Below are 12168 nucleotides of genomic sequence, written 5' to 3' on the forward strand. Positions count from 1 at the left end.
GTTGCTGGTGTGCAGTCCAGTCCTCAATGAACACCAAGTATGTGTTGCTGGTGTGCAGTCCAGTCCTCAATGAACACCAAGTATGTGTTGCTGGTGTGCAGTCCAGTCCTCAATGAACACCAAGTATGTGTTGCTGGTGTGCAGTCCAGTCCTCAATGAACACCAAGTATGTGTTGCTGGTGTGCAGTCCAGTCCTCAATGAACACCAAGTATGTGTTGCTGGTGTGCAGTCCAGTCCTCAATGAACACCAAGTATGTGTTGCTGGTGTGCAGTCCAGTCCTCAATGAACACCAAGTATGTGTTGCTGGTGTGCAGTCCAGTCCTCAATGAACACCAAGTATGTGTTGCTGGTGTGCAGTCCAGTCCTCAATGAACACCAAGTATGTGTTGCTGGTGTGCAGTCCAGTCCTCAATGAACACCAAGTATGTGTTGCTGGGGTGCAGTCCAGTCCTCAATGAACACCAAGTATGTGTTGCTGGTGTGCAGTCCAGTCCTCAATGAACACCAAGTATGTGTTGCTGGTGTGCAGTCCAGTCCTCAATGAACACCAAGTATGTGTTGCTGGTGTGCAGTCCAGTCCTCAATGAACACCAAGTATGTGTTGCTGGGGTGCAGTCCAGTCCTCAATGAACACCAAGTATGTGTTGCTGGTGTGCAGTCCAGTCCTCAATGAACACCAAGTATGTGTTGCTGGGGTGCAGTCCAGTCCTCAATGAACACCAAGTATGTGTTGCTGGTGTGCAGTCCAGTCCTCAATGAACACCAAGTATGTGTTGCTGGTGTGCAGTCCAGTCCTCAATGAACACCAAGTATGTGTTGCTGGTGTGCAGTCCAGTCCTCAATGAACACCAAGGTTAGGGTTGCTGGTGTGCAGTCCAGTCCTCAATGAACACCAAGTATGTGTTGCTGGTGTGCAGTCCAGTCCTCAATGAACACCAAGGTTAGGGTTGCTGGTGTGCAGTCCAGTCCTCAATGAACACCAAGTATGTGTTGCTGGTGTGCAGTCCAGTCCTCAATGAACACCAAGTATGTGTTGCTGGTGTGCAGTCCAGTCCTCAATGAACACCAAGTATGTGTTGCTGGTGTGCAGTCCAGTCCTCAATGAACACCAAGTATGTGTTGCTGGTGTGCAGTCCAGTCCTCAATGAACACCAAGTATGTGTTGCTGGTGTGCAGTCCAGTCCTCAATGAACACCAAGTATGTGTTGCTGGTGTGCAGTCCAGTCCTCAATGAACACCAAGTATGTGTTGCTGGTGTGCAGTCCAGTCCTCAATGAACACCAAGGGAGCTCACATACAATCTCTAATCAGCAGTTTGTTTGATATGAACCTGCCTTAGGTCCAAAGAGGAAGCAAGACTTCTGCTCCAGGAAGGAAAGAAAGCACAGGTGAATGTTTGGGCAAAAGCAACATCATTCGAAGGAAACAAGTTACATCCAAGTTGTTGTATTTGTTGTTTAGGCTTTGAGGTGTTTGCGAGGGCGGAAGAGAGGAGAAAAGAGAGCGGATGTCTTGTTTGGCCAGCTGGAGTCCATCCGAGCAATCCTGGACAGAATAGCTCAGTCCCAGACTGATGAAAAGGTAAGAATTAGAAAGCTGTGAGGTGGTCTCAGTGCTGGAGGTGTGTCTTGTGCAGGTTCTGCAGGCCTACCAAGCAGGAGTTGCCAGCCTTAGCTTCTCTCTCAAGGACGTGACGGTCCAACGTGCCGAAAGCCTCGTCGATCAAATCCAGGAGGTAAGCCTTCATTTTGAAACATTATATCAAGCGACAAATACAATCTTATCAGCGTCTCAACAAATATTCTCTCATGTTGCCAGTTGTGTGACAAACAAGATGATGTCAACCAAACCATTTCTGGAGCAGTGACCTGTGCAGGTTTGTTGACATTTTTGTTATTTTTCCTCAAGTAGTGGCCTCAACTACAGACAACAACGGGCATTTATTCTTCATTCATTCAAATTAGTCGATTGAAATGTTCAAATCACGATTCATCAAAATATTTCACAGTTATCTTATAACTCATCATGTGTTCAGATTAACTTAAAGATTAGAATATTTTTTATATATATACAGTATATACGTATATATATATATATATGTATGTATATGTGTATATATACAGTATATGTATATATATATACACGTGTATATATGTATGCATATATATATGTACATGTATATGTGTATATATATATTTATATGTATGTGTACATATATATGTATACCTGTATGTATGTATGTATGTATAATATATATGTATATATGTGTATATATCGGTGGAGACTCCTTCTCATTGGTTTGGTTAGCTTTCATGGAGTCGTGAGCAGAAAGGGCACAAGGCACTAAACACAAATAAATATGAATCACATTTCCCACACATTCTTGCGACGCCCCGCAGGAAATGTTAGCTAAACTGCCATTCACTGCTCTTTCTGTGTTTGGGATATTTTCTAGGTGGTTCACTCACATTTCTTGGTGAAGTGAACAAACCACATGCAATGTCATTCAAACAAAGACATTATTTGAATCTATGCCTACTAAATGTCTTTTTTTAGATGATGACATGGATGAGTTGGAGGAAGAGCTGAAATTGTTATTGCACGAACCCAAGCCGCACCCCGAAGTTCCAACAGAGCACCTGCCGAACGTCCCAGGTGACGACCTGCTGGATTTTCTGCCCGCCGTCCCTCAAAGTGACCTGAATGTCAGCACCAAGCAGCTGGAGGAAGAACTCAAACTGCTCACTCTCTAAGATTCAGGTGTGCTGGTATTGATTTGGATGGTTTCTCATGTCATCAACGTGATTATGACTACGTCTTACCTGGTCAGGGATCCAGCACCTGGACAGCAGTTGGAACATGGTTTGCATGGACACCTGCATGTAAGTTGCCAGCGACAAGTGGAACTAGAAGCGTAAAATTGTGCATCAGGATAGAAACAAGGCACTTTGCTTCATTTCATCCAAATACTAAAAGCCTTTGCTGTGGATGCATTTAAAAAATGGCCTTTTCATTAAGCAATACAGCATTTTTTCTAGATGACAACTTTATCTGAAGCCTGAAACGTCAATATTGTATGTAGGCAATATTGTCTTTGGTATGCCACCACAATACCATTTTAGTTTGGGATGCTTCTTCTCAAAATAACAGTTTATCTTTAAGGTGTGTAATTGTATTGAAGTAGTATTCTTCTGTGGAGTGTCAAGTTACCAACTTAAGTATCCACATTTGCCAAAATAGATGTCCAGTCTCTCTGGAACATGTCCATGATGCTCAAGACCTTAAGTTATTGGAACTCTTCTGCAAATAAAAATGTGGTTTTATATGTGCATGTCAGATCATTGCTTGTGACTTGTGCCTTGTTTTTGCTCTCTTGAAAAGTCATTGCATTTTATGCAAAATGACCACACGGAAAAGGCTACTTTTTTGGTGGACTTGACCTTCTTTTCAGTCAGCTATTTTGTGTTACCTTGCGATGAGGTGGCGACTTGTCCAGGGTGTACGCCGCCTTCCACCCAAATGCAGCTGGTAGAAATGGATGGATATTTTGTTATCCTTCGAGCATCATGGAGGCTGGTTTAACTAAGTGTGTTCATAGATTTGGCCACCAGGGGTCAGTAGTTTGCACTGCATAGAAATATAAACGTTTTTATTACAGTGGTTATCAAAAAATATTTTTAAAAACTTATTCCACAAACACTATCCTTACCGTATCAGTTTAAACCACTCTCACTCTAAGGAAACATTTCTGCAAGATGTTTGGGGTGTCTATGGGGGGGTTTTGGTCAATTCTTCCAGAAGAACATGGTGAACTATGTTGGACCTTGGAGAGGCCCTGTTGGCTCATCATTGTAGTTCTAGCAGAGCCCAAAGGTCTCATCATTGTAGTTCTAGCAGAGCCCAAAGGTCTCATCATTGTAGTTCTAGCAGAGCCCAAAGGTCTCATCATTGTAGTTCTAGCAGAGCCCAAAGGTGCTTTTTAGGCTTGAGATGAGTTTTTGCTCAACCAAGCATGTCTGTATGGAGCTGCTGCAGAAAAGCTTCTCATTAAGATGGAAAAATAGAATAGTGCAAAATGTTTGGGAGTATCATGGATGAATTGATTTGAGTATAGTTTAGCCCAGGGTTTTTTACCATAGGGCTGGGGCCGCAAGCATCCCCTTATCTGTTTTTCAGCTGCGGTTCTTATGGTACTTAACCTGACTCTCGCTGAGCTCCAGTGAACTACAAGGATCTGGCGAGAGTCGGGTTATAGGGTACTACATTTTATTTCCACCCCTTGTGGCAGTAATGACAATCTCAAACTAAATAGTTTGAAACGGATATTAGACAAGATTCTGAAGCACAAAAATGATGACTAAAGTGGCAAAGCTGTACTTTATTTGCACCTAAATTTGGAGGTTATTTAAAACATCTATTCTCAACATAGTTTGAGCACGGAACATTTTTCAGTGTTTTTATGCAGCATATTTAGTTTTACGTACTTATTTTTCTAATCAACCTAAGGTTTGTGTTAATAATCTTTGTGATTAACACATGCTTTTGTATCATGTGACAAGGTTGTAAACGTGGGAGACAAACCACAAGGTCAAAAAGGTTAGGAAAGCCCTGCTTTAGTCCGTGTTTGTAGTTGTGTTGTGTGTCTTAATTGCATTTTCACAATTATAAAAATACTTCACAAATTACAAACTGTATTTTTATGAATCTTGGGGTCAGTGGGATAAACTGGTCCAGAGGTAGTGGTTTTTGATTTTAGCAGAAGTTTTCTTTTGGAGTAAGCAATATCAAAGGTTAGTAAGTTTAATGAAATGCTCATGCCTTTACCATCACTTTCATTTGGAAATGTTAATGCTGTCTGGAGTTTCATCTCCTTTAATCAATATCAGTAAACTTTGCAGACGTGTGCTTTGTGACAGATGACCTGAGAACGGACTACCTGATGGCCTTCAGTGAGTGACTTACTTGCTTAAGAACTGGAGTCAGGAAGAGGAATCACGTTTCCCATCTACTGTTCTGCTCATGTTTTTGACAATCTTAGGCAAACAAGAAAGCATTGCTTTATTGAAGGACGAGTGTTACGTGAACAGCAGGGTATAAAGTGACAGTAATTACCATCTGAGGTGTTGTGGTATTCTCTAATAAATAAATAAAAAACAATCCCTTACAAATGTACAGCCTTTATAAAGTATAATTGCTATTATCACAAAATCCTATTAGAGCAGTGGCTTAAAAAAAAGATGATTTTGCTGAAACATGTTCTCCTCAGAGACATGTTATGTTGCATGATGATGAAGATGACTTGACATGTGCTGCTGCCAGCTCAGCAAAGGCTAAAGGACGTGTCTTTCACCTTGTATATTATGCAACGTGCAGTAGTGTTCTTATTGTGATGTTGCAAGTGGAAAGCAGAAGGTGCGACTGCTGCAGATATTTGGCTGAGGAAGGCGCCGCACAGCCAGCGTGATGCGTGTAAAAGACAACACTTGCCGCAAATAAGAAACATTTGGCATGCTTGGCAGTAGTCCTTTTTCAAATGTGCATGAAGATGATGTCATGTTCAGTGTTGCATATAAAGCGGGCTACACAGTGTTGTATAATATTTGTGTGCAAGTGTTAAGCTTTTAAACTGTCCTGTCGGCTCCAGAACGCTTCCTCACCACCTTTTCTTGCTTCACCTGATCCACCGCTAGCGTTTCCAGCTGTGCCAGGGGCGGGGCCGAGGACGGGGCTCCGTGGGGGATGCGGTGGGCCACTCCGACGTGGGCTCTGTACTGGCGGTCCCGAGCCGGGCTGTGGCGAGGGCTGGCCGTGGCCCCCAGCGGAGGCACCGGAGGGCGTTCAGAGGCGATGGGCGGGATAACGGCGGGTCTTTCTCGCAGCACCTGCAGCTCAGGAGAATCTTTCCCAGCTTGCAGGAAGGGTGTGGGGTCGGGCATAGCGTCCACTGTGTCCCGCAGGACCACCCGCTTCCCGTCCGGGCCGAGGCGGTACACCTCTGTCAGCTCGGGATGGAGGGGCTGGGAGAGGCTCTTCCTCATGCGGCGCCGTGGAGTCTCAGGCTGCCTGTCTTTGGGCGGAGGTGGCGTGGGCTTGAAGGACGTGACCGGACTGACATTTGGGCTGGCCTCTGATGAGCTGCCGGCCAGCAGTTTCTTCTTAGTGGCGTGAAGCTGTGAGGTCAGATAAGCAATGGTGCTCGCTCTCTGCTCCAGTTCCCCCGACAACACGGCCAGTTTGTGACTCTTCATCTTCAGCTCCTCCAGGTACTTCTTCTCCCTCTCCTTGATGGTGTTTTCCAGAACAAAGATCATGGCGTTCTTCTGCTCCAGATCCCTGAGCAGCTCCGTGTTTTCCTCCTCCTTCTTCTTCAGCTCTGCCTCCAGCTCTTCACACCTTCTTTGCAGCTCTCGGCATCGCACCTCCCCCATGTCTGCATGACACCGAGCGGTTACGACAACGTAGGTAACTGCAACAATTTTCACCTCCACACACACACATATATATATATATACATATACTATATATATATATATATATATATATATATATATATATATATATATATATATATATATATATATATATATATATATATATATATATATATATATATATATATATATATATATATATATATATACGGTATGTATATATATGTATATATACACACACACACACATATACACACACATATATATACACACGTATACATATATACGTATACATATATATATACACATATCGTATACATATATATATATATATATATACATACAGACATATACATATATACATACATGTACAGACATATACACACACACATACGTGTGTATGTATATATATATATATATATATATATATATACACAGACATACATATATATATATATATATATATATATATATATATATATATATATGTGTATGTATATATATATATGTATACACATATATGTACGTGTGGGAAAAATCACAAGAATACATCTCTACAGAACTGTTTCATGAGGGGGTTCCCTCAATCGTCAGATTTAAAAAAAAATTTTTTTACACACACACACACACACACACACACACACACACACACACACATATATATATATATATATATACAGTGCCCTCCATAATTATTGGCACCCCTGGTTGAGATGTGTTTTTTAGCTTCCAATTATTTTATTTTTTTTCTAAATAATATGGGACCTTAATGGAAAAAAAGAGAAAAATCCAACCTTCAATACAAGTGCATTTATTCAGTGGGGAAAAAATCCCACATAAAGAAATAATTATTTGACATCAAATAATGTGTGTCACAATTATTAGCACCCCTGGTGTTAATATTTTGTACAACCCCCTTTTGCCAACAAAACAGCACCTAATCTTCTCCTATAATGTTTCACAAGATGGGCAAAGACAGAAAGAGGGATTTTCAGCCATTCCTCTTTGCAGAATCTCTCTAAATCATCCAGAGACCTGGGTCCTCTCCTCTGTACTCTCCTTTTCAGCTCACCCCACAGGTTCTCAATGGGGTTGAGGTCAGGGGACTGAGATGGCCATGGGAGGAGCTTGATTTTGTGTCTGGTGAACCATTTCTGTGTAGATTTGGCCATATGTTTAGGGTCATTGTCTTGCTGAAAGACCCAGTGACGACCCAGCTTCAGCTTTCGGGCAGAGGGCAACAGATTTTGATTTAAAATGTCCTGGTATTTCAAAGCATTCATGATGCCATGCACCCTAACAAGGTTCCCAGGGCCTTTGGAAGTGAAACAGCCCCACAGCATCACTGACCCACCCCCATACTTCACAGTGGGTATGAGGTGCTTTTCAGCATGCGCATCTTTCGTGGTACGCCAGACCCACTTAGAGTGTTTGTTGCCAAAAAGCTCAATCTTGGTCTCATCTGACCAAAGCACACGGTCCCAGTTGAAGCCCCAATACCGTTTGGCGAACTCCAGACGCTTGCGTTTATGATTGTGAGTGAGGAAAGGTTTTCTCCGTGCATGCCTCCCAAACAGCTTGTTGGCGTGTAGACAGCGCCTGATGGTTGATTTGGAGACTTTGTGACCCCAGGATGCTACCATTTGTTGTAATTCTGTAACAGTGAGCTTTGGAGATCTTTTGATTTCTCTTACCATCCTCCTCACTGTGCGTGGTGGCAAAATAAACTTGGGTCCTCGTCCAGGCTTATTTACCACTGTTCCAGTTGTTTTGAACTTCTTAATTATTCCTCTCACAGTGGATATGGGCAGCTGCAGTTGAGTGGCAATCTTCTTGTAGCCTCTGCCTGACCTGTGAAGGTCGACGCACATCTGCCTCACTTGTATGCTGTGTTCCTTTGTCTTTCCCATGTTTAAGAGTGGATAAGAGAAATGGCCTCGGTGTCACGTCATATTTATACCCCAGGGAAACAGGAAGTGATGAATTACTAATTAAATGTTCCTACGTACTCTGGTAAACTTTGTAAACTACTGTAGAAATGACAGAAATGCTTCAATTATATTTATTTCCTGGGAATTGTTAAGGGTGCCAATAATTGTGGAACAGGTGATTTAATGAAAAATAATTATTTTTTAGTCAGGGATTTTTTTATTTTCTTACAATTCATTTGAGTTGAAGGCTACATTTTCCTACAATTTTCAGTGTGACAGTATTCTTCTGCAATAAACACTGAATTTATTTTAAGGCTTTTAACACATCTCAACCAGGGGTGCCAATAATTATGGAGGGCACTGTATATATATATATATATATATACACACACAGACATATACATATATACAAATACGTATATATATATATGTGTGTGTGGGAAAAATCACAAGACTACTTCATCTCTACAGAACTGTTTCATGAGGGGTTCCCTCAATCATCAGGAGATGAGGGAACCCCTCATGAGACAGTTCTGTAGAGATGAAGTAGTCTTGTGATTTTTCCCACACATACATATTGCGCTCTTCCACAGTATAGAGCACTATTCTCTGGATAATCCAATCAAGACATTATATATATATATATATATATATATATATATATATATATATATATATATATATACAGACATACATACATATATATATATACATACACATACATATATATATATATATATATACAGACATACATACATATATATATATACATACACATACATATATATATATATATATATGTATACACATATATGTACGTGTGGGAAAAATCACAAGAATACATCTCTACAGAACTGTTTCATGAGGGGGTTCCCTCAATCGTCAGATTTAAAAAAAAAATTTTTTACACACATACACACACACACACACACACACATATATATATATAAATATATATATATATATATATATATATATATATATATATATATACACAGACATATACATATATACAAATACGTATATATATATATAAATAAATGATAAATGGGTTGTACTTGTATAGCGCTTTTCTACCTTCAAGGTACTCAAAGCGCTTTGACACTACTTCCACATTTACCCATTCACACACACATTCACACACTGATGGAGGGAGCTGCCATGCAAGGCGCCAACCAGCACCCATCAGGAGCAAGGGTGAAGTGTCTTGCTCAGGACACAACGGACGTGACGAGGTTGGTACTAGGGGGGAATTGAACCAGGGACGCTCGGGTTGCGCACGGCCACTCTCCCACTGCGCCATATATATATATATGTGTGTGTGTGGGAAAAATCACAAGACTACTTCATCTCTACAGAAATGTTTCATGAGGGGTTCCCTCAATCATCAGGAGATGAGGGAACCCCTCATGAGACAGTTCTGTAGAGATGAAGTAGTCTTGTGATTTTTCCCACACATACATATTGCGCTCTACCACAGTATAGAGCACTATTCTCTGGATAATCCAATCAAGACATTATATATATATATATATATATATATATATATATATATATATATATATATATACAGTGGGGCAAAAAAGTATTTAGTCAGCTAGTGATTGTGCAAGTTCTCCCACTTAAAATGATGACAGAGGTCTGTAATTTTCATCAGAGGTACACTTCAACTGTGAGAGACAGAATGTGAAAAAGAGTTTATACCAAAAAGTTCTATTTTGGTTTCATCTGACCACATGACATTCTCCCAATCCTCTGCTGTATCATCCATGTATCCATTTTTGGTATAAACTCAACTCGTCGTGTTTGGAGGAAGAAGAATACTGAGTTGCATCCCAAGAACACCATACCTACTGTGAAGCATGGGCGTGGAAACATCATGCTTTGGGGCTGTTTTTCTGCTAAGGGGACAGGAGGATTGATCCATGTTAAGGAAAGAATGAATGGGGCCATGTCTCGTGAGATTTTGAGCCAAAACCTTCCATCAGTGAGAGCTTTGAATGCTTGACCAAATACTTATTTTCCACCATCATTTACAAATACAGTTGTGATCAGAATTATTCAACCCCCACACAATTTTGGTGTTTTAGCAAGTTGGAAATTTATTCTGTATTTTGTTTATAGTCATATCAAATAAAGATGTGTCAAATAGACAAATGCAACTTAAATTGTAACACTGTATTTTACAAAATAGCAAAAAAGGACATTTTTCTTAATATCTCATTGACAAAATGATCCAACCCTCTAGTTCCATGCATCTTTAGTACTTAGTAGAACAGCCTTTGGCAGTAATGACATCCTTCAAAGGTGATACATAAGCTTCTTGCAAGCATCTACAGGTATTTTAGCCCATTCCTCTTGGGCAAAGGCCTCCAGTTCATTCATATTCTTGGGCTTGCGTGCTGCAACTGCCTTCTTCAAGTCCCACCACAGCTTTTCTAGAGGATTTAGGTCTGGCCACTCCAGAGTCTTCCAGCCCTTCTTCTGCAACCACTCTGATGTTGATTTGGAGGTATGCTTGGGATCCTTGTCCTGTTGGAAGGTCCAACGTCTCCAAAGCCTCAGCTTCCTCACTGACTTCATGACTTTTGCAGCTAATATATCCTGCTAGGAAATAGAATTCATAATGCCTTGAACGCGCTGGAGATTCCCGGTACCTGAGGCAGAGAAACAGCCCCAGAGCATGATTGACCCCCCACCATGCTTAACAGTAGGCAAGGTGTTCTTCTCTTTGCAAGCTTTATTTTTTCTCCTCCAGACATAACGTTGATTCATAGGCCCAAAGAGTTCCAGTTTTGTCTCATCACTCCATAGAACAGTTTCCCAAAACCTTTGGGGTTTGTCCAGATGATTTTTGGCATACTGGAGTCAATTTTTCTTGTGCCTGGTAGTCATAAGTGGGGTGCCCCTGGAGTTCTGGCATGGAGGCCTTCATCTTGTAGTGCGCGCCTTACTGTCTGGGACGAAACCTGCGTTCCCCCGTCTGCAATGTCTTGTTGTAGTTCCTCAGCTGTTACCCGGGGGTTTTTCACCACTTTACGCACACAGCATCCTCTTTCTACCACGCCCAGGTAGTGTTTCCACTGTGCCTTTAGCGTTAAACTTGCGAATTATGCTCCCAACTGTGTCTCTTGGAATGTGTAATGTCTTTGCTATTTTCTTATATCCATATCCTTTCTTATGAAGAGAAATGACCTCCTCTCTTGACTTCTTTGACCACTCCCTGGACTTCACCATGTTGCAAATACACCATTGACCATCTACAAGAAGCTGAGCGTCACAGTCTTTTTCAATCAGTTTAATTGTTGCTCATTATGGTTCTAATCACATCTACAGGTCTTTTCAACACCTGATTGAAAATACCTTATTCAAATTGTGTTCTTAAGAGTTATGATCTTCAATGGGTTGAATAATTTTGTCAATGAGATATTAAGAGAAATGACACTGTTTGGTATGTTACAAAATAGAATGTTGTAATTCAAGTTGCATTTGTCTATTTAATGCATCTTTATTTGATATGACTATAAACAAAATATGGAATAAATATCCAACTTGCTAAAACACCAAATTTGTGTAGGGGTTGAATAATTTTTATCACAACTGTAAATTCTTTAAAATTCCTGCAATGTGAATTCCTGGATTTTTTTTCCACATTCTGTCTCTCACAGTTGAAGTGTACCTATGATGAAAATTACAGACCTCTGTCATCATTTTAAGTGGGAGAACTTGCACAATCGCTGGCTGACTAAGTACTTTTTTGCCCCACTGTATATATATATATATATATATATATATATATATATA

At 40.7% G+C, this 12168-nt stretch overlaps 2 protein-coding genes across 5 annotated transcripts in view; one reads left to right on the forward strand and one right to left on the reverse strand.

The window, feature by feature from the left end:
• chmp7 (charged multivesicular body protein 7) overlaps positions 1 to 12168 on the forward strand; it is a 35743-nt gene that overhangs the window by 18254 nt on the left and 5321 nt on the right. Inside the window, exons 5-11 of one of the 3 annotated variants that reach the window (XR_009807628.1) lie at positions 1342 to 1390; positions 1464 to 1583; positions 1639 to 1737; positions 1821 to 1878; positions 2559 to 2762; positions 2833 to 2884; positions 4919 to 5170. Coding sequence is in view for 1 of the 3 variants with exons in the window: in XM_061907228.1 (XP_061763212.1) it covers positions 1342 to 1390; positions 1464 to 1583; positions 1639 to 1737; positions 1821 to 1878; positions 2559 to 2755 (523 nt within the window). In the remaining 2 variants the exon portion in view is untranslated. Of the gene's footprint in view, positions 1 to 1341; positions 1391 to 1463; positions 1584 to 1638; positions 1738 to 1820; positions 1879 to 2558; positions 2763 to 2832; positions 3328 to 4918; positions 5171 to 12168 lie in introns of those variants that run through there. The other 2 variants (XR_009807629.1, XM_061907228.1) reach the window with 2 other exon arrangements.
• ccdc92 (coiled-coil domain containing 92) overlaps positions 5037 to 12168 on the reverse strand; it is a 31252-nt gene continuing 24120 nt past the window's right edge. For both annotated transcript variants that reach the window (XM_061907229.1, XM_061907230.1), the window contains one exon: positions 5037 to 6432. In XM_061907229.1, coding sequence (XP_061763213.1) covers positions 5624 to 6432 — 809 coding nt within the window. In that variant the 3' untranslated portion in view covers positions 5037 to 5623. The remainder of the gene's footprint in view (positions 6433 to 12168) is intronic.

Source organism: Nerophis ophidion, linkage group LG07 (assembly GCF_033978795.1).
Source record: "Nerophis ophidion isolate RoL-2023_Sa linkage group LG07, RoL_Noph_v1.0, whole genome shotgun sequence".
Lineage (NCBI taxonomy): Eukaryota > Metazoa > Chordata > Actinopteri > Syngnathiformes > Syngnathidae > Nerophis > Nerophis ophidion.